The 21,640-nt window shown below is 47.7% G+C and overlaps 1 protein-coding gene across 27 annotated transcripts in view; it reads left to right on the plus strand.

Annotated features, from left to right (window-relative positions):
- TCF7L2 (transcription factor 7 like 2) overlaps positions 1-21,640 on the plus strand; it is a 203,638-nt gene that overhangs the window by 174,870 nt on the left and 7,128 nt on the right. For 7 of the 27 annotated variants that reach the window (XM_040486448.1, XM_040486449.1, XM_040486454.1 and 4 more), the window contains 8 exons: positions 3,164-3,296; positions 5,595-5,697; positions 7,714-7,800; positions 13,427-13,567; positions 14,155-14,314; positions 14,660-14,767; positions 19,653-19,701; positions 20,291-20,341. In XM_040486448.1, the coding sequence (XP_040342382.1) occupies positions 3,164-3,296; positions 5,595-5,697; positions 7,714-7,800; positions 13,427-13,567; positions 14,155-14,314; positions 14,660-14,767; positions 19,653-19,701; positions 20,291-20,341 (832 nt within the window). The remainder of the gene's footprint in view (positions 1-3,163; positions 3,297-5,594; positions 5,698-7,713; positions 7,801-13,426; positions 13,568-14,154; positions 14,315-14,659; positions 14,768-19,652; positions 19,702-20,290; positions 20,342-21,640) is intronic. The other 20 variants (XM_040486451.1, XM_040486472.1, XM_040486459.1 and 17 more) reach the window with 6 other exon arrangements.

The following is a 21,640-nucleotide window of genomic DNA, read 5'->3' on the forward strand; positions in this document are numbered from 1 at the left end:
CCCATTTGCCTTCCTCTCCTAAGGCTGGGTAGCAGCAGCTCGGGGTCCACCCCCTTCTGTGCTAGTGAATCTTGACAGGAAACTAACCCATTGGCCAAGCTCAAGGGTGCAAAATAACATGAAGGCAATGGTGTCCAACCTTCATACATATTTCTAAGAGGAAGAGGGAAAATGAACTTTCACGTCCTACACTCAGCTCTCCTGTCACCCAGATCCTGTCTTCGTCTTTTGCTAGAGAAGTAGAGAAAGGTTTTCTCTGCATTTCCTGTTAGTCCTTCTTGGAAGGCAGCCATGGAATTGGTGCTTCTGAGCTGTAGACAGACGCATGCCATGGGCCACTTCTCCCTAACAATAAACTAATAAGTAACAATAATAAACCACCATTCCTGTGCTCACCATGTGGTAGGTTCTGTGGTAAGCTCTTCCTGTGGACTTGCGTAAGAACTAGGACTTGATTGGTGATTAGGACCCCAGGTCTCTTAACCTTGGCACTTGTTTGTGGCCACGTGGTTCTCTGGTCTAGGGGTTCATGGCTGAACAGGTAGAGCTGCCACGTGAGGTCCTCAGGAGGCCGACTGGATGCCTGGGTCCTGAGCCCAGATCTACTGAATCCGGTTCCTGCTGAGAGATTTCCTAAGATTGGCCATCCAGATTTGTGACAAGTGTCCTGAGAGATGCTTGACTCAACCAGAGCTGAGAACTGTAGGTCCCACTGTCAACCACCAGCCCTTCTACCCCCATCCCATGCTTCCTTCCATTGCTTATGGTGGTCCCGCTGCCCAGAAGTCATTCAACCTCCAAGTGACCATCTTCCCCGCTTTGGGTTACCTGTGGTTCTTCCTACTCATCTCCTAGTTTTACCCACACTTACTTTAAAAAATTTTTTTTTTAACGTTTATTTATTTTTTTTTTTTTGGGACAGAGAGAGACAGAGCATGAACGGGGGAGGGGCAGAGAGAGAGGGAGACACAGAATCGGAAACAGGCTCCAGGCTCTGAGCCATCCGCCCAGAGCCTGATGCGGGGCTCGAACTCACGGACCGCGAGATCATGACCTGGCTGAAGTCGGCCGCTTAACCGACTGTGCCACCCAGGCGCCCCTACCCACACTTACTTTAAACTGTCTGGGATCGATCTGCCTTTTTTCATTGCAGCAGGTGTGTATCTTTCCCACCAAACAAAAAACTTCTGGAAGGTGGCAATAGTCACTTTCAAAGGAAAGTGGTCTTCCCTCCCTCCAGCTGTGTCTGCCCTGTCTTCTCCCTCCCTCTCCTTTCCTCTTTCCCCTCTCCACCCCAGCCCACAGTGAGAGTTCATTTGCTGGTTACCTTTCAATCTGTCCTGAACAGAAATGTTCCCCCCAAATAATCCTCAGTGCATGTTCATAAGATGCTGGCTTTGGCCTTGGGGCAGCAGCCCCTCACGCTGCTGGCTGTGGCCTTGTTCAGACCTTCATGGCTGCTAGGGAGGTGTTAACCAAAACTCCCTCTGCTTTGGTGCTTTTTAATTTCAGTGCTTTGATTGCGAACTGGTAATTCACAACATAAGGCTCTTTGAGCAACCAGCTAGCCACCTCTGAATGTGTCCACTTGTTTATGGGAATCGTTAAACCAAGCTGTTTTAAGTGTTGACTTCTTTCTCTGTAGTTTTTTCTGGAGCATGTAAGAAGGCCATATTTTCCTTTCCAAACATGCTCCTGAAAAAAGTTAGGAGTACCTTTTACCAATGCCTTCCCCGCAATTAATTGTGAGAAATACTCTTTCTATAGTATACCCCTTCCTTATTCATTAAAAAAAAAAAAAAAGGACAAGAAGAAAAATGCACGGCGAACGAACTGCTCCGTGGTCCCTGAACTCGAGAGGCACTAGTGGGCAGCACTGGAACCTTACTTCTTTTCTTTTAATGCAATTCCTTTTCCTTGATGTTAATGCAAGTTGTGCCTTCCTAAAAGTAATAAAAGGAAATGAAGACACGTTCTGAAATGAAACTTGACTCTAATCCATTCATCATCTAATACTCGCCTCTTTATCTTCGCTGGTACCTAATCTGGTTAAATGTCCCTGTTGTAGGATTTTAGTGAAAATCCTCTATGGGGAATAGGGTTTTTTTGCAATTGGATTACTCTCAGTAAATGGCCCAGTAGTTCGCTTGTTTCAGCTTAATTTTTTCTTTGTGATCTTGCTGGGCTAAGTTATAGCACAGCAGAGCGGAGGGGGTGGGGTGGGCTGAGAGAGGGGCTGGGGGGAAAGAGGAGAATTCAGGAAGGTCTGGTCATGGCAACTGGAAAGATCTTAACAAATGCTTTTCTTTTTTTCCTGCTTCTGTCTACCTGTCCACCCTTCTTGAACATAAAAATGCCTGTACTTTGTTTTCTAGAACTGCCCGTTTCTAATCTGCACACCTTTTATTAGCCCAATTTATCATCATCCAGTTAATTTATTAGCGTTCCCCAATGACTTCCTAATGAAATTCCTAATGAATCAGGGCTGCTGTAATCTGCATAAAATATGCAGGTTCTCGCCTGCCAGTGTAGGGCTTTCTGGTAAAGTTCACACTCCCAACCAGACCAGGAGTGGGGCTTTTCATCCATGCTGTCTGTAAAGGATTGTAGCATGCCCGCTGGCTCCCAGGGGAAGGGGGATGTTAGGAGCGTGGGGTGGTGGATAGGGGAGGCCGAGTGGGTGGGAATTGGGCCCTGCCACGTTTCTTGTAACGGAAGGTTTTCCTAGCTGGTCCCCTGGGAAGCCTTGCCTGCCTCCTGAAGGTCCCTCCGGTGGGGTCCTGGGGTCAGAGATTCCTCCCCACCCCCCACCACCTGCGGGAACCCAGTAGGCCTGGGAGATTAAACCCCCATTTCCGATTTACCTGCCGACTGGGAAGGTGCACACTTGGGGTCCGTGACGGGGTGGCTGTGGAGGAGGCATTTTAAAAGCCAGGCTCCGTAGGGAGGTCAAAACAGAAGCATGCCTGCCCAGAGAGCTGTCTTTACAAATATCTGTTATTTTTAATGCATGGATTGGGGCCAGGGCTGCGGGCGGAATTGAGTGCATCTTACAAAGTCCAGGAGGGAGGGCGGGGTCCAGGGAGCCCACGGGTCCTGTGTCCCCCAGTGTCGAGCCGCCAGGAACCAGCGTAACGTTGGCCTCCTGTTCTCCTCCCCACAGTCGAACAAAGTACCGGTTGTGCAACACCCTCACCATGTCCACCCTCTCACGCCGCTCATCACGTACAGCAACGAACACTTCACCCCGGGAAACCCACCTCCACACTTACCAGCCGACGTAGACCCCAAAACAGGTAGGCGGTGTGTGCGATGCCAACAGGGCGTGCGGGGTCCGGGGCCGCCTGGCCTGCTGGGAAGGGACGGGGGAGTTCAGGATGGGCTGTGGGCCGTGGCGGAGGGGCTCCTCATTCCCCCTCCTGGGGTGCGGAAAAGAAGCTCTTTGGGGAGACCAGAGCCTGGTGAGGGAGTAGCCTCTCCTGTGTGGAGTGCTAACAATCTTTCTAGAGCCCAGAATGCCCCAGGAAGGGCTGGCTATGAATCCTGCAGTGTTTTCCAGGAGTAGCTTGTAACGAACTCCGAGAGCCTCAAACAGACTTGGAGGCGGGAGTAGTTGTGGAGGCATCCCCTGGCCTCCTTCTCAGCTTCTTGGGAGCACAGGAGCCCCAGCAGCATGGCTCCCCAAAGCCCTAGTTCCCTTGGCGGTCAAGGGACTCCAGTCACCTGACAATGACTTATTGCTGCAGCCGGAGGAGACCACATCACTGGATCCCGCATTCTCTTTGCTGGTTTATTTGGGTTCTTCGTCCCCTGCGATATCCTGGGTATCATCGAGCCCATTATACAGATGTGAAAACTGGAGTCCGTGTTTTTCCTCATTGCAGCATGGAACAACCCGCCCAGTCTCAGGCAGAAGGTGTCACGTCATCCGTCAGCCTTGGCGCTTTTCCCCTTCTTTCCATCCCACATACACATGGGCTGCTTTTTCCTCCAAAGGGGGAAACAGAGAGGGCAGGGTCACTGGCCACCCTCCCCGTAACAAGATTTGAAACCAGCAGCCGGCCACAGCTCGTAGCGGGGTGGCCATGGGAGAACAGCTGAGGCCAGGACAGGCTGGGCGGTGCACTGGGTAGGGTTCTTCTAACCAGCTAGTTAATTAGAAGGATGCATTTTAAATGGCTGTTATCCCGTGTCATCTGGTCAGAGGGGATTGTTCGGTGTTGAGCTGAGGTGGATTGCCCATTCATGCTGCCTTTGCCGCCCCCAAACGAAGCCACACGTTAGCTGGTGTTCGCCAGCCTCTGAGCCCCCTTTGTGCTCATGGGGGACCTCGCCTAGTACTTGGATGGCTGGAGGAGGCCGCTAGCCGGCCCCAGGCTCTGTGAGTGAATAGCAGCATCAACGTCTCATTTAAATAATGGTAGTACAGGGAATAGCTTTTAAATGGTTATCGTAAAACATATGATTAACGTCTGCAGACTGTTTACTTTTCCTCTGCGAACATTCTTTCAAGTGTGCAAATGGCTTGGTGTAGGGTCCAAGACCAGCTAATCTGTTTGGTTTTTGTAATAGAGAGAAAGCAATGTCTGCATGAAAATGTCACCCAGGGAGACTTAACTTACAGATTAAAAGCTTCCTGAATGAATTAAAAAAAAAAAAAATGGAATAGTTTTCATCCACGGACATGCAGCTTACTACCTTCAATAGCATTGTTCGTTTTCTTCCCACTTCTGCTGCATAGATCAAGTTCCTCTGTCGGAATTGATTCTAGCGCTCTAGCTTTCCCCCGAATCGATGGCAGGATGTGCGCCTGCGGCGTACGTAAGCGTGCAGTGGGGCACGGGCCTCGGGATGTGCCCAGATGTGCCTCGAGAGCCTTGTTAGTGCTCACGATGCGGCAGCACCTGGTCAGGTAGGGCCGATTCTCCCAGGTGCCTCTGCCCTCGAGAGAATTAGGTTCTAGAGTCGAGCCTGCCAGGTCTCCAGCATCCGCTGGTCCTTTCAGTTCAGATTCTACCCTGGAGAAGAGGCCGTGGCTCCTGGTGAGTTTCTCCCAGAGCTCATCCTCTAAGCTGAGGTCAGAGACATTCTAGGGGAGTTAACTTTTTTGAAAGAAGACAAGAGTAACCTTTCCAAAGGCCGTAACTTAAAAGGTATGTTAGAAACCTAGGGGAGTAACTCTCGTGCAGGCAAGTCATTAGAATTAAAAGGAGTGAAGGCACAAGTTGGGAGGGCAAAGAGAATTTATATGACTTGATCACCTACTCTGTGCCAAGCCCGTCAGATTTGTTTTTTTAGTTTCAGTAATCAACACTGATCACATAAGGCAGAAATATGCAAGATGGCATTTTCTGAGTCTGCATTTACCCAGCGTACCCATCCATCTAGAATGAGATAAACCAAGTTTTCAAGGTAGGGCGGGGAAAGATAATGAATGAAACTTAGCCACAACTCTTAACGATCACAGTCCCGAAAAGACTCATGCTAGCGTTACAGAAGAGATGTGTCCGTCGTCCCTTCCCTGTTCCCATCCCCTGACAGTTTCTTTTTCCTTCTCTTCTCCTTCGTACCTAAAATGCTGCTTCTTCTCTCAGGAATCCCACGGCCTCCGCACCCTCCAGATATATCTCCGTATTACCCACTATCGCCCGGCACCGTAGGACAAATCCCCCATCCGCTAGGATGGTTAGTACCACAGTAAGGAGTTCCATTTTTTTAATTCCCTTTTTGTTTCTTACATGGGCATGCTTATTATTTATTCCGTGTGTGTGTATGTGTGTGCGTGTGTCTCAGAAGACGGGTTGGTGAGGGAGGGCCGCAGTGGGATATGTTGCAAAGATGCTCCTTGAGGTGCCCTGTGGGGAAGCAGGTGAGTCAGGAGCCATTCAGGTGGGTTTTGTAGGAGAAAGGTCATTGATACTTAGCATTCTGAACCCACAGTCCCCAAAGACTCTAGGCTTCTCTCTGTGAACAAAGGTGCCCTTAAGGTACTTGGGGAATTGCAAAAGGCTCTGAGGGCTTCTATCAAAGGAAGCTGATCATGGCACTTCTGCCGGTGGCAGCCCACAGTGGAGTCCTGTCATTCATTGGTTTGAGGCGACACGAGAATGGAAACAGGCATAGCGTGATTTTGGAATCCAGGGGTGAGAGTGGAGGGTTATCCTCTCAGAAACCCCTAAACCCCAACACCATCCCGACCTTTACTCCCAAGGCTGGCAGTAAGAGCGGAAAGGTCTGTCTGTTGAGAAGTTCCAGTATCCAGCTAGGGTCTCCCTGGGGTTCTTGGTTCACCTGATTATGAGGGGCTGGGTGGGGGGGGGGGGGAGGGTCTGGAATCCCCACTCCAGCATGTGGGGCCTTCCTGAGTGTCAGCCGGGGTTCCTGGCGGCGTGCAGGTCTGCAAACTGCCTTTTATGATTGGTCTTCCTATCACCCAGTCTTGCTTTTATAGTACCATCCATTAACCTTCCTTAGACAACTTTTCAAAATGTGTGTTTCAAAACCAGAGTAGAAAGGCCTTTAATGCATAAGCATACTGGGCGTGCGCGCGCACGTGTGTGTGTGTGTGTGTGTGTGTGTGTGTGTGTGCATGTGGTCTCTGTTTCGTGATTGTGTTTTTGTGTATGTGTTTCTCCATGTTTATCAGTGATCTCTACTCTAGAAAGCAAGGACGATTTGTTGTCTTAACCAGAATACCTCCTGGTAAAACTCTGAACTTTGGGTCTTGGGGAAGATGCCCTTTCAAAGTTCTGATGTAGTTACCTCCCCGCCTCCTGCCCCTCGCCCCAGTCTACCCTTTTTTCTCTAGTTGAACAGACACTGCCCTGCTGTGTGAAAAGTAGCTTGTATGAGGTGGTAGCCATACCAAATACCAACCATGGCTGTACTTCCTGTTTCTTTCTTTCTCCTTCGTTTTGTTTCGCAGGGTAGACATGGACGTGAGTTTGTGTCCCGTTTCTTTCTCGGAAAATGGGGCCATTCCTCCAATAGTTCTCTGTCATCGGTTGCCCCGTTCCGCTGATGGGGAGATATTTGAAGGCTAGATAAAAAGGAATAGCCAACTCAGACAACCCTCTGTCAGAAAAAGTTGTGTGTCTTTCATGAGGATGCTATTTTGCATGTTGCTGTATTTTTTAATTATTGTAATGAGGTGTGATTGTCTATTGGTTACCCACAATTCTTCTTGGGGACTCTCCCCCCGGTAACTCTTGTCAACACTTGTTAATTTGACAAAAGGCTACAAATTAAGCTCTGTTAATTTAATGTTTTCTCACCGAGATCTAAATACCGAAAGAGGCCCAAAGCGCAACTGAAGTCCTTTGATTCACTGTACTTTATTTTGGTATAAATTTACATTCATTATTGTTTTCCTTTGGATGTGTAGCCCTCAATTAGTGTGATGGCTCCATTAAAGCAAGCGAGACTTCGCCTTTAATTATTACAACAAAACACCTAGTTTCAGCTTGGGGAGAGGGTCTCTATTGACATAAGCAGAGGTTATAAAATTTAATTAGCCATTCCTATCAGATTTATGGCATTCAAATTGTTCTGTGTTTCTTCCCTTTGATCCTTCCTGTACAATCCCCAAGATTTTTGTTCTGATCAAATGAGAATAAAGCTTACTGTGCAGAGAGAACTTTCCCTTTTTCTTCTTTTTCTTTCCCCCTCCCCCCCTTGTTTGCACTCTCTTACTTTGTGCCCCCCTCTTTATAGGCAAGGTCAGCCCGTGTACCCAATCACGACAGGAGGATTCCGTCACCCCTACCCCACAGCTCTGACTGTCAACGCCTCCATGTCTAGGTGAGTTCCAAGAACGGGCGCCTCCGACCAAGTCGACCATGGGTGACTTCTCGGAAAGTTCTCTGGCTAGCTACCAGGCCATCCGGGGCAGCTCCTTCGTGTAGTTCCAGTGGTGTAAGACCCAAAGGGCGCGTTGGGCTTTATTCCTAGGAAATACTGAGAAATTAACCTGGACTTGTAAGGTAGGTGATGTTGAAGTCTCGAGGTCAAATCTCGGACTCCATCAATGGAGCGGTTTTTCCTTAAGAATTTAAGAAGGCCAGAAGACATAGATAGGACCTCGCGGAACTTATGAAAGTGTCGTTCCTCTGTTGCCCCATGCTGGGTAAGAAAGGGAAGGGTGAGGGTCATTTTATTATTGTGTAAAGGACAGTTTGAGGAAGGGTGTGCCCTTTTCAAAATCCAGACTCTTCACTGTCCACAAGCAGGGACACCCCTGCCCAAACACAGCCCTCTCTAAAGCAGCACTGTCGTGTAGAATTGTAAGGTGAGTCCCGTATGGAATTTTAAGATTTTAGTAGCCACAGTTTTTAAAAGGTTAAAGGGGGGGGGGGGGGATTAAAAAAAAACCCCAGGTGAAATTCTTTCTAATGATGTATTTTGTTCAGCCTAATATTGTCAAAACATTATCATTTGGACATGTTATCACTGTAAAGCAGCTACTAAAGAGATGTTACGTTCTGGTTTGTACTTCGTTTTTGAAATCTGATACGTAGTTTGCACTGAACAGCACAACTCAATTTGGACCGGCCACGTTTCAAGTACTCAAAAGCCACGTGTGGCTGGTGCCTACCATATTGGCCTGTGTAGCTCTAAATTTTGGAAAGTTAAAAAAAAAACAAAAAAATCACGTGTGTGCAGAGCAAGAATTTGAAGAGAACCCATCAAATAACCAGCAAAGAATTCCTACACCCTGACAAAGGACAGAACGATGTTTACTCTCCTTAAGAAGGGACCATCTTCAACTTCTAATTCAAATATTGTGGCTTAACAACCTCCACACCGACTTCCCATACTTGGTATGAGATGTTTTGCCACGTGTACTTGGATATAAATGGTGAATTCTTCTGTTAAAAAAAAGAAAAGTCGTGTGTGTGTGTGTGTGTGTGCATTCGTATCTTTTTAAGGCTATCCATATGTGTGTAACACACACACATATACCCACACATGTGTACCTAGATCTTTTGGATCCCCTGTTCTCCTTTTCCTCCCTCTAATTAATTCTGGCTAATTTTTCAGTGAGTGCTAGTTTATTTACAAACCGGTTGGCAGCAGTATGTTTAAGTAGTCACTAATTGCTCCTAATGATAGTTTTATTTTCTGTTCATCTGATTTTCAGTCAAGTTAATTAAATCGGTGGAGGTTTAGACTTTCCTGATGGGCTGCAACAAGTAATCCATTTTGATGATGGCCCATAATTAAATTAGCATGCATTACACGGCAAGGATGCTGCCCTAGGATCTTCCCCCAGTCTCTGGAGTCAGCATGGGAGCCCAAGGCCAGAGGAAGGGACTGGGGAGACAGGACAAGACAGCTCCTTTTCCTGCTTACAAGACCGTGATTTCCGGTGGGGGGGGGGGGGGAGTGGAGAGTAAGGATCACTTTCGTTTAAGAAAAACAGGCCGTAGAGCCCACCTAACATTTGTCATTACACCACGGAGATCACGTAATTTTAAAGATCCCACTTCCCAGGTGTGATAAACGATCTCCGTTTCAAAATCCACACCAGCATTGGTGAGGCGGGAAAATGCTTGTGTGTTCTCTTCTCCAGCGAGAGGAGGAAGGTTATATTCATTAAATAATGTCATCACAACCTTGCAAAAAGCATGGGAACGAATAGGGAGTCTCCCAGGAGGAGAACTGCTTCTGAGCGGCCCCTAATCCACAGCTCATCTTCCCGGCAAACCAGCATTTACACCGCGCACCTGATTGTTTTTCATGTTTGTTTATTCGGTGCGTTCTAGAGGCTAAAAGCAGTGAAATAATCGGAGGATAGGGATTGGGGTTAAGCTTATCGATTGAATTATCATTAGGAGGTTAGTCGATGATTTAGAGGTGGGCAGGGGGGTAGAGGAAAGGAAGGAAACAGTGGGAGGAAAGGTTAGGGGCTCAAGGTGCAGGGGGGAGGCCGCCGATTCCCCAGGTAGGCCTTATGAAAGGTAGCTAGTTAAAAAGCGTATACAGCAAATTAAATACATTATTGTGGTAATGGGGCGACAGAAGTATAGGTCTATTATACTTATGGCAGTTATAGGAAATGTAGGCAGCTTGCCCTGTTCCAGAACACCCTTTGATATTCATTCTATTCAGCAGCGGGGCCAGGACTTCTCAGAATTAAGTGATGGGTCATTATACTTTAAACACCATGGAGAAGCCTAGATTGGCAATTAAACAGCTCTTGCTGACACTCACTTGTGCCACCCTGTGACCCCCTTTAGATTGAGATGTTGGAGCTCCGGGCCCTCAGCCCGCTAAATTGGTGCAAGGCTCTTCTCCTGACGAGAGCGGGCTCTGAAATCTGCCGGCTTCAAAGGGAGAGAGATCATGTATAAACCATAATGTGGGTGCACCGTGGCTCACAAAAAATAAGGCAGGAAGAGATGAAATGTTACAAGTGCAAGGGGGAAAATGAGAGAATAATGACAAACCTAATGCAACTCAAAGCAGGATTGTTGCACAGGAAAATGCATCCCACTGCTTGTGCATAAAATCAAGGCCGGCAGATGACATCCAGTTAACAGAAACGTGTCAACAGTGAAGTGAAGTGAGCGCGAGCAAGAGAGGAGCCCCTGAGACAGCCAGAAACAAAAATTAGTTGTCCTTAACAAGTTAAGGTTCATCATTATATTCTGGCTTGGAGCCATAAAAGCAGACGGGGGTATATAATGAGCTGCTTAGAATTTTTAGGGTGTTTATTGCATTTCATGAAATAGTTGTCTGCAGAAAGGAATTTCTTAAGCAAAGGTATGCATATAGATCCCCCCACCCCCGCTACCCCACCGCCCCATTTCTTTCTCCGCTATGCATTTTTCAGATATATGAGTATGTGTGTAGGCATGTGAACTTGGAAGCATTCGTTCCTCATGGCCGCGTCAGAAATTTTGCCCCACCCCAGAATGTGCTCGAACTGTGGTATCTGCCTGTGGTGTTTGCTGTGGACGCACACGCACACACGCGCACACACACACACAGTATTTTCTCTCTCTCCCTTCTCTCACCCTTTCTATCTCTCTCCTCCCCACCCTCCCCCTTCTCTGTCTCTCTCCCTCTCTCCCCACCTCCTCTGTTTCTCTCTCTCTCCCTCTCTCCCCACCTCCTCTTTTTCTCTCTCTCTCTCATATGTCTGTACACATATTCTCATTCAGCAAGAAGAGAACATATGTATTTGAGGAATGTCAAGCCTTTAAAATTCACAGTAAAAGCTGCCACTCTACCCACCACTTCACCCAAGGGCTTCCAAGAACACATGTTCTTAACTTATGTTTCCTCAGAGGCCCTTGCGCAGTGGGAAGGAACAGGGTGTAACATAGGAGCCCAAGTGCCTCCCGAGGGTTTGCTTTTCATTTTTTTACAGAAAGGGAATGGAGATTGTTTGGCTTTTTTGTTTCTCTCTCTCTCTCTCTCTCTCCCTCTCTCTCTCTCTCCCTCCGTGTTTCCCCCCCCCCCCCCCTTTTTATACCCTAAAGGATCTACATGGTTCTTATTAAAAAATCACGTCATTGTTGCCAAACTCTGACACTGGCTTCCATTTGTAAAGGCAGTGGCAGGAGAGGGCCACATCAGGATGGAATTTCTGAGTCAAATGTCCTCTGTGATTCTGAGCCCCTTCAAAAATCTACATCATTCACTGGCATTTTCTCTATTGATCGACGAAGATTCAGTTAGTACTTTAATTTTTTTGTTTTACCCTTTTGCACACTAACATTTGCTGCATTATTTGGATTAAACAGAAACTGGGTTCATCTCCAGTCCACATATGAAAAGCCCCTTGTAAATCTAGGATCCTCTTGAAATCCCACCTTGATAAACCCTTGTTACCACTCCCAGTTGCCACCGCACTTGGCTGCCTAGGGAGCAGGTGTCCGTTCTCCGGATGGTGCGTGAACTGTGCTGTCTTGGGTTTATTCAGAAAGCATCAGCTGCTTGACCCGGGTTCTCCTTCACCTGAATAGCACCCAGCTTGCTCACGTGTATAATCTGCCTGGATTGGAGCCTGGAGGCAGCCATTTTGGTTTCGTTCAGGGTTCTACCCCTGTGCCCCTCACCCTACTATTCTCTGTGGTAGTATTCTTTTAAAAAGGGTGGTTCTTGTAACCCAAGCATATCAGAAAATGTGAAAGCTGTTTGATCCAGTTGTTAGTTCACAGATGGGCCAAGAGGAACATTTTACAGTTAGCACGTGGGGCGCCTGGGAGGCTCAGTCGGTTAAGCGTCCGACTTCGGCTCAGGTCACGATCTCGCGGCCCGTGAGTTCGAGCCCCGCGTCGGGCTCTGTGCTGACGGCTCAGAGCCTGGAGCCTGTTTCGGATTCTGTGTCTCCCTCTGTCTCTGACCCTCCCCCGTTCATCCTCTGTCTCCCTCTGTCTCAAAAATAAATAAACATTGAAAAAAAAATTTTTTTTAATTAGCTCTGTATGTTCTGGCTAGTCTATACTGTAGGGAAATGCCAGTTCAGGGCCTAGGGAGGATTTCAAAGAACTTTCTTAAAAATGGACAGTTTTAGAGGAGAAAACAACCTTTATGCATATATTTACAATTTTGATAGTCATTTGGAAGGCCTTTGAATGCATAGGCAGTCTATTACGTAAAAGTAATTTAGGAATCCTAGAATTTTAGTGCGGGAAAGGGTATACAAATCAGAATTCAAAGCTTCATTTGTATGTGTGTATACAATACAGATTTTTCTTTTTTTGTTGTTGTTTTTTGTTTTTGTTTTTTGTTTTGTTTTGTTTTGCATCTTTCCCTAAGAGGATACAAGCTAATTATTTAAAATGTCTGTGACTTACGATGAGAACCAGATGGGAAATATTTGGATTTTCCCCGTCTCTCTGCCTCACTTTCTCTCACTCCTGTCAAAACGATGGAGGCATATCGGCAAAAGAAAAAGAAAAATTTTATTGCACTCCATCCACAGAACGAGGCCCTAATGAGGCCTGCGCAGCATTGTCAAAAATGTGTGTATACTTGGACCACGTTAATATTTTATTTAGCTGTCAATATTCAACAATAGATTTCACCTTTCATTCTAGAGCTGATTAGGACTTAGGAGATTGTCTTCTTAGATGCCACTAATAATGCCTCAAAAAACAAGTACACGTGTGATTTCCAGCAGGTAGTCTAAGCCTCCTTTTCCACCCAAGTACATCCGTTATATTTGTCTTTCGCTAAAGATGTTAAAAATCATAATGTCTCTTGTCAGTAGCAATAATGAAGGGGAAGATTGGCTTTAATGACATTATGAGAATCATTATGTTTAATTTATTGCTAATTAATGCTGACAGGTTTCATATGCCTTGGGTTGCTTTCATGTGAGTGTTACGTGCTGGGTTTTTTTTTGTTTTTTTTTTTTAATTATGTGTACACATCCCTCCCCATTCATTCATTTTGATTCTGACGATTTACACAGCTTCCTGTCTTCCAGGTTCCCTCCCCATATGGTCCCACCACATCACACTCTACACACGACCGGCATCCCCCACCCGGCCATAGTAACGCCAACCGTCAAACAGGAATCCTCCCAGAGTGACGTCGGCTCACTCCATAGCTCGTGAGTGTTGTTGATCTTTCGGCCGCTCTTTCCTTCCCCATCTTGTCTAGCCCATTTGTTGATGCGGTGGCCATTGGGTGGTAGCCCGGCCCATGGTTAGCCAATGGAGCGTGTGCCCCTGGGAAACACCCGACTTGGGTGGCCTCTGGACTCTGAGAGAGCACAGCGCTCACGGTTGGCACCAGTGTGGGTGTACTTGCGTGCTTGGGCGGCCTGGGGTTCGCAACCACGTCCCCGTCTCTCACCCACCACGGAACGTTGAGAGGCCTGGCCTGAGAGCACAAGAAACCCCCGTCGGGAGCGAATCGGCCACGCTGTGCCTTCCCCTCTGCCTTGGGAAAATTGTGTGTCTGAGACACTTGAGGAAGTAATTACGAAATCTCTCTCTTCCCCCCACACCCTCGCTAGGATGTTTTCGTTCCGTTTTCCAGGGTGGAGAAGACTAAAAGTGGAAGCGTGCTTCTCAGAAGTTCAGGACTGCTGGGCTTGGGCGTTGAGCAGACAGGGAGACGGGTTCTCTGCTGTGGAGGAAGTTGGGCCTTGCGATCGTTTACTGGGTTGTGTCTGTCTATTCTGTCTATATCCAGAAAGCATCAGGACTCCAAAAAGGAAGAAGAAAAGAAGAAGCCCCACATAAAGAAACCTCTTAACGCGTTCATGTTGTATATGAAGGAAATGAGGGCCAAGGTCGTGGCCGAGTGCACGTTGAAAGAAAGTGCCGCCATCAACCAGATCCTGGGGCGAAGGGTAGGTAGTTCCCTCGCTGGGCAGAGGGGGACGAATGGACTGGGGCCTGGTGGGTAGCATGACACAGCGTCCCCGTCCCTTCAGCCACGTTCTGACTCCTTCAGTGGTCTTCATGGAGTCAAGACCAGAAACCCACATTCGAAGGATCTTCTGAACACCCACCGCCTTCATCCTCCCCCAGCCCCAGAGAGAGCACAGAGAGAACGAGAGAGATGACCCATCAGGTTTCGTTTCGGAGTTCCCGTTAGTGCCAGGACCCTGCAGATCAGACCCGTTTCTCATCCCCGGCCGCGGTGTAATTTGTGATGTTTTGCATGCCTCTCCCCGCCTCTGTGTCCCCTCCAGTGGCATGCGCTGTCCAGAGAAGAGCAAGCGAAATACTACGAGCTGGCCCGGAAGGAGCGACAGCTTCACATGCAGCTGTACCCCGGCTGGTCTGCGCGGGATAACTATGTAGGTGTTCGTTTTTCTCGGAACTAGAGTCTGTGGAGATGGGTCGAGTGTTCATCTGCCCAAGGGGAACGCTCCCTGCCAACTTGAATCAGGCCTCAGAGCCCTCCAGTCTGCCCACTCCTGGGACAGTAGCGTCTTGCCCAAGCGCCAGAGTGGGGGGCAGTGGGGGGTTGTCTTGGCTCCCAGTATGGCTCCATCAGCGTGCCATAGTTCTTAAAGGAGGAGGGCTTTAAGAGGGAAAAACAAAAGTTGTCCGATGGCCGTGGTGCAGTACAAGTTGAAAACCTAGTTTGTCCTGAGAGGAGCATGATGGGAGGATCCCTGAAAGCAGCCAAGGGTCGTCACCCTCTGGAGGGGTAGATGAAATGCCTCAGGGCCCAGGAAAGGTAGGAAGGGGGGCTGTGCCGAGTGACGTGTCTTCCTGGGCTCAGTGCCGCCTGCAGGATTTGCCCAGTTTCCCCTCTTGGGTTTTGGAAAACACTGTAGGATTGTTGTTCCTACTTATCACCGGGGTTGTCGTACCTGTGGTTCCTCTTCTCTCAGAAACTGGCTCTCCTCTGGAGACCTCTGTCCCCTCTCCCGGTTAGCTCTTGATCCGCAGTTTCCCCAGTAGCGTCCTGGGTGGGCTCTCCTCTCTCAGTGGAGGAGATGTCTCTTATTTCGCCCGAGACGTTAACTCCACGGCATCACTTGGTCTTGAACCGTCCACTCTTTGGGATGGGAAAGACAAGACTTGCCCGAATTCCAGCAGTGGTCCCTCCTCCCATTTCTTGTCAGTGGCGTGGAGCCACGGAGGATTCTTTCACCGGTCAGCGCTCCCGACCTAGCTCTCCCACGGACAATGTCCGTGGTGAAGACGCTCTCCGTATGTGGGTTGAGATCAGTTCAGTCGGTGTGGGTTGTGAAGGTAACTGCGCACCCAGCATCTGGGGACTCGGAGTTAAATCGGACGTGTTTACTCTCAAAGCCTACCTGCCATCAGGAAGCCACAGACATCCACGTGACTACGTGGGCCCCGAGTGGCCGCTATTTTCTGCTTGCTTTAGCTGTTTCTCCTACCTTTTGACACGTGCTTGCTGCCTGCTCTTCGAAGGGGGTGTGGAGAACACTGAATGTTGGGCTTGACCCCCACGTCTTCATCACTGCCCCCCACCCACCTCCCTCTGAGCCCCCCTGCCCTTGGCTGGCAGCCCAAGACCGCTCCCCCTGGGAGCTGAATCCGTGCCGATGCCTCTCCCTGGAATGTCGGCCGTGGTCAGGGCCCTTGTCATTCACAGATGGTCACACGCAGGGTCTTAACTGCTTGGGACCCTTTACATTTGTCCTCAGCCTGTGTGCCGTGGGGAAGCCTTTCTTCTGGAGCGGAAAGGAAGAGGAGGAGAAGGTTCGTGCTCACCCACAGGCTTGCTGCTCACCCCCACCTGACCTTGAGGTGGAGATTTACAGCCGCAGCCTCCACATGAGCGGCCGTCTCATTCCAGGACCCCTGTTCTCCTGGTTTCTTTCGGGGCAGAAGCTCTGAAGATTTCACCTCCAGCTTCTGCCTGCTTCAGACCCAATTCTTTGAGTGATCTAGGATGTTGGCACAGAGACAGATTCTGTTCTGCTGTCGATATCGCTTCCCCAGCAGAGATTTGGGGTCAGGGTAGGGCCTTCACGTACAGCTTTGCAGAACGCGCAGTGCACAACCCTGCAGAGTGCCGTGTGCACTCTGGTCTACGTGCGTGGTGCCCCCTGGAGTTGGGCAGAGGGACACCTCCACAGAGATACAAGGCCAACTTTGGGATAGCTCCCAAAGAATGCTGCTGTTGACCTACCTCCCTGGGAGTCAGTTAGACAGGTGTTGCCCCGGGCTTTTCTTGAAGTGCTTTCTAGGTTTCAGAAGGTCCATCAGGCCCTGCCAGTGACTTCAGCTCAGCTCCGTATTCAGAAGAGGTTTAGTGTAATAAGGGAAGCCTCTGACAGGACTTGAGAGACCGTTTCATTTTTAAAATTTTGTTTGTTTATTTATTTATTTTGAGAGAGAGTGTGCGTGCAAGTTGGGGAGGGGCAGAGAGAGAGGGAGAGAGAGAGAGAATCTCTGTCAGCTGGGAGCTCAGAGCCCGATGTGGGGCTCAAACTCACAAACTGAGATCATGACCTGAGCTGGACACTCAACCGACTGAGCCACCCAGGCGCCCCAGACTTGAGAGAAAGTTTAAAGGTAGATGTAGATTTGGGGCTGGAAGAGCTTTATTTCTTGAATGGGGTACTGTGAGACTCCTGTCAACAATGGCTCCTTACACATGGCTGTGAACACACACACACACACACACACACACACACACACACACGCACACACGCACACACCCTCCTCCCTCCCTCCTGTGCCCCAGGAAACAGTCTGGAACAGATGTCAGAGTCAAAGGTTTTATGGGTTGGACTGTGGTGGAACTTGTTAACCTGGGGAGTTGTCCTTAACTGACTTGACACAGAAGTTTCTATACGTCACTCTGGTCATTGTAAAGTCCAGAAAGTCCTGGAAAGTTTCCTGAGCCTCTTTCACGTTCCTGCTTGTCCAGTCAAGTGGTAACAGAAAGCTTTATATCACTCCTTAGCAAAAACAGGATTGAGGAAGACAGTCCCACGTGGGTCGTGGGACTGGGCACGTTCTGGGGCACAAGAGAAAACCGCGTGGTCCCGTAGTGCTCTCTAATGTGTAACCTAAACTGACAGCCTTCCGTGGGGACTAGAGCCTCCGACCACCTTTCAGAATATATTGCGGGAGATTGGAAACGGGTGAGCGCTGTATTAACGGAGGTGACCGCGAAGCCCTTGGGTGTGTGGGTGCCAGCACCGCCCGGAGTTGCAACGCTTTCCCTGTGCCTGCTGGTCACTTCCGGCTCCTAAATACGCTGGAGCTCGCCCCTCCTGCCTGTTCCTAGATAGCCAGGCGGCACTTTGCTGCTCCCCTGGGAGGGGCCCAGACACGAAGATGGGCTGTCGAAGCTCATGAGAAGGCCCCGTGAGCTCCTCTTTTTTAAAAAAATTTTTTTTAATATTTAAGCTGCTCATCAAGGAACATGAAATGTGTCACAGTGTTTCAAACTCCAGGCCAAGACAGACTTCCCGAATGGTACGTGCCCGGAGATCTGAGAGAACAGAGGGGCTTTCTCTGAGAGAGACACTGTGGCCCTGAGCCCGTGGATGAAGCAAAAACCACGGCGTCTGCACCCTGAGGTTCTAGGGCCTCACGGGTTGCCAGGTTTACCCCCCTGTGATTCGTCTTTTCTCTTCCGGACTTGCCATCAACACCCCTTGAGCACTTTTGGGCAGAGGCAACATTTAGATATTCTGAAACAGAAGTGTGGGCCCGTCCTGTTACTGGTGACGTTTCAGACGTACCGGGCCTCTGACTCCAACAGATAGATCTGATTCCAGATCTACAGAATTCCTCCCTGTTCCCGTGCCACAGCCACAGCCACCAGCAGGCAGTAAAGGTCCCAGGCTGGAGACTGTGAATGATCCCATGTAACTGATCCCCTGTAATCAATGAAAACCCTTCCCCAGAGGGCACGGGATTAAATTCGAAGGCAGCACAGCCCCGTAGGTAAGCGCTGTGGAACCCAGGCTGCCTGAAGTTCCCACCCTGGCACCGGCCTTGGCCAGTCGTGTGAGCTCAGGAAATTCACGTAACCCCTCTGTGCCTGAGTCTCCTTACCTGTGAAATTGGAAGGGGGGCGCCTGGGCGGCTCAGTCGGTTGAGCGTCCGACTTCAACTCCAGTCATGATCTCACGGTTCGTGGGTTTGGGCCTCGCATCAGGCTCTGCACTGTCAGCACAGAGCCTGGAGCCTGCTTCAGATCCCCATTCTCTCTCTCTCTCTCCCTCTCTCCTCTCTCTCTCTTTCTCTGCCCCTCCCCTGCTTGCGCTCTCTTTCTCTCTCTCTCTCTCTCTTTCTCTCTCTCAAATAAGCGTTTTTCTGCCCCTCCCCTGCTTGCATTCTCTCTCTCAAAAATAAATAAGCATTAAAAAAAGAAGAAGAAGAATTGGGGCACTCGGATGGCTCAGTCAGTTAAGCGACGGACTTCGGCTCGGGTCGTGATCTCACAGTTTATGGGTTCGAGCCCCGTGTCAGGCTCTGTGTTGACAGCTCAGAGCCTGGAGCCTGCTTCAGATTCTGTGGCTCCCTCTCTGTCTGCCCCTCCCCAGCTCATGCTCATGCTCATGCTCTCTCTCACTCTCTCTGGAAAATAAACATTAAAAAAAATTTTTTTAAAGAATTAAAATTGGGATGGTGCTGTAGTACCTGTTGTATAGGATGGCATGAGGGAAAAATGAGTCAATATGCATAGCGCATTTAGAATCATGCCTGGCACATAGTATGTGCTCAGTAAATGTTAGCTGCTATTACTAGTAAAGCCCCAATGAAAGCTTTTTTTTTTTTTTTTTTTTTTGATTGAGTATGAGGACCTCTTGGCTTTAATAAGGAGGAGGTCTGCGTGGGGCAGGGGGCTTTCTTAGCCCACATGGCCATCTCCACATTCATCTGTCCCTTGGCTGTGCGCTCTTGGGCCACTCCCAACCCTGTCCCTCCACACCTCCCTGAATCTTCCTTGATCCGTTCTTTTCTCCCCTGCTATGGAATCAGATGCTCTGGGTCGGGTTTGAGGATGCACATAGGTAGGTGGGGAAAGAGGTCTTTCCCTCACCCTCTGCTGACCCCTCCTCTTCCCCTTCCAGGGCGTGTGTGTCCCTCTAGGGGGTCAGAAGCATTCTGGGCGCTGTGGGTGTGGATGGAGACAGCGCTGTGCTCCCCGCTTTCTGCCTGCCTTCCAGGGGAACCCAGATGCCCTCTCCCGTCTGTTTCCTGAAATAATTGCTTGCATTTCATCTCTTCATCCAGGGGAAGAAGAAGAAGAGGAAAAGGGACAAGCAGCCAGGAGAGACCAATGGTAAGTTAGAACGAGGAGGAAGGAGGAAGGAGCGGTACTTACGAGGACCACTCTTTAACGTTAGGTTTCTCTCTGGGGGAGGCAGGAGAGACTCAAGGCCAGGAAGATGTGGGGGAACCCATCTTAGCCAGCCTTTTTTGTTTATGCATTTTAATTAATTGCTTCATGACTGCCCTTTTAAAGCTAGTAACATTCATTGTTGCATGAAAAGCACATTGTAATTCTAGTGGAATGTGTTTTAAAATAACTGGAGAGCCTGTAACAGGAGGGAGGTAGGCATGCCTATGCGGGACGTATGCAGTCTGCTTATTTTGTGTGTGTCTGTGTGTAGGGATGAGGAAGGGGCCGCGGGAGGAGGAAGGGGTGTGTGTGAGTGTTTGATATTAACTGGGCTGTTCCTGAATGTTCTGATGCATGCCTTTACAGTGGTAAATTGCACCCGATTTAAATTAAGGAGGTTTGTCATTCTCTAGAAGAAATTAGAAATACTGCATAGGCAATCTCAGAAGGTCCCCTTGGAGAAGGCCAGGCTTTTACAAACAACAACAACAATTTTGAAGGCTTTGTATAATTTGTTCTTTTTTTTCAGAACACAGCGAATGTTTCCTAAATCCTTGCCTTTCACTTCCTCCGATTACAGGTGCTAATGTCATTTTGAGTCATTAAAATAGTCGATAAACTGTTTTTTAATTTTTCTTGCCATTATAGTTTTATTAACATTAAACACGTATGACATTTGAACATCCTTTAAAATGACCATCTACACGGTTTCGTATGTTTCGGTAGATTTTTTTTTTTTTTTTTTTTAATTTTTTTTTTTTTTTTTTTTTTTTTTTTTTTTTTTTTTTTTTTTTTTTTTGAATTTCATTTAACTTTTGCTTTGTTTATTTATTTATTTTCCCCATAACAGTTGTTTAAGCAGTGATGACAGTGACTTAGTGTTGAACTAACTGTGCAAATTGAATATGCAGTATTTCTTTAAAAGAGACTGGTTAAAACAAAAACAAAAACAAAAACCAACCAAAATGGAAGGAATTCAGTAATAAACCTCCTTAATCTAATGGCATTTTCCGTTGCTCCCACTAAGTTTTCTCACGCAAGCATGCATTCGCAGTATGATTATTTTCTCCTTTACTTTTTTTTTATTTTAGTTTTTTTCTTCCTTTTGCTTTTCTGCTCTTAATTTGCAAACCCACTAGCATTTTACTGACTGTACCTGCTTAAAAGCTGCTATGAGCTTCTGACTAACCCCAAACAGCTCATTGACACTGCCTGTTCACCATCATTTGTTCTTCTGTTACTAGTAATGAAAATCGGTTTAAAAAAAAAAAGAAAAGAAAAGAAAAACAAAACCATTTCAAAAGCTGCAATATCCCAGTACCACAACCCTTTTCTTTCTTTATTTCTTTCTGTTTTGTTTCGTTTTGTTCTGTTTTTATTTGTAGCTGTTTTTTTTCTTTTAAACTGTTGTACTCTGAGAAGAGAAAAGCATGTTACAAACTTAATTCCCTCCTTCGCTTTATTTTCTTCTTTAAGAAAAACAAATTGAGAGAGAGCTAGAACCAAAAGAAAAAGAAAAAAAAGAGAAAAAAAAAAAAAGGAAAGCAGAACCAAAAGAGGAAAACTATTATTTAAAATTTAGTTTTTCAGTGTCTAACTTCCCTTTATCCGTTCAAAACGAATCGGAGAGACAGTCCTTAAAGAAGGGATACTGCAGCTTTATTTGCAACAGCTAATGTCACCAGTTGAATAAGAATGTGATTTTTACCTTTTTTTTTTTTTTTCTAATTAAAGAAAGTTAAAAATCGAAAGTCGATATTTTGTAATTAGTAACCAGGTCATTGATTTATTCCCTTTTTTATTTTTATTTTTTTCTTATTTGTATCTTTCTCTCCCCCCTCCCCTCTTTCCCCCTCTCTCTCTCCCTCTCTCTCTCCCA

Source organism: Herpailurus yagouaroundi, unplaced genomic scaffold, assembly GCF_014898765.1.
Source record: "Herpailurus yagouaroundi ecotype Mexico unplaced genomic scaffold, PumYag 163, whole genome shotgun sequence".
Classification (NCBI taxonomy): Eukaryota; Metazoa; Chordata; class Mammalia; order Carnivora; family Felidae; genus Herpailurus; species Herpailurus yagouaroundi.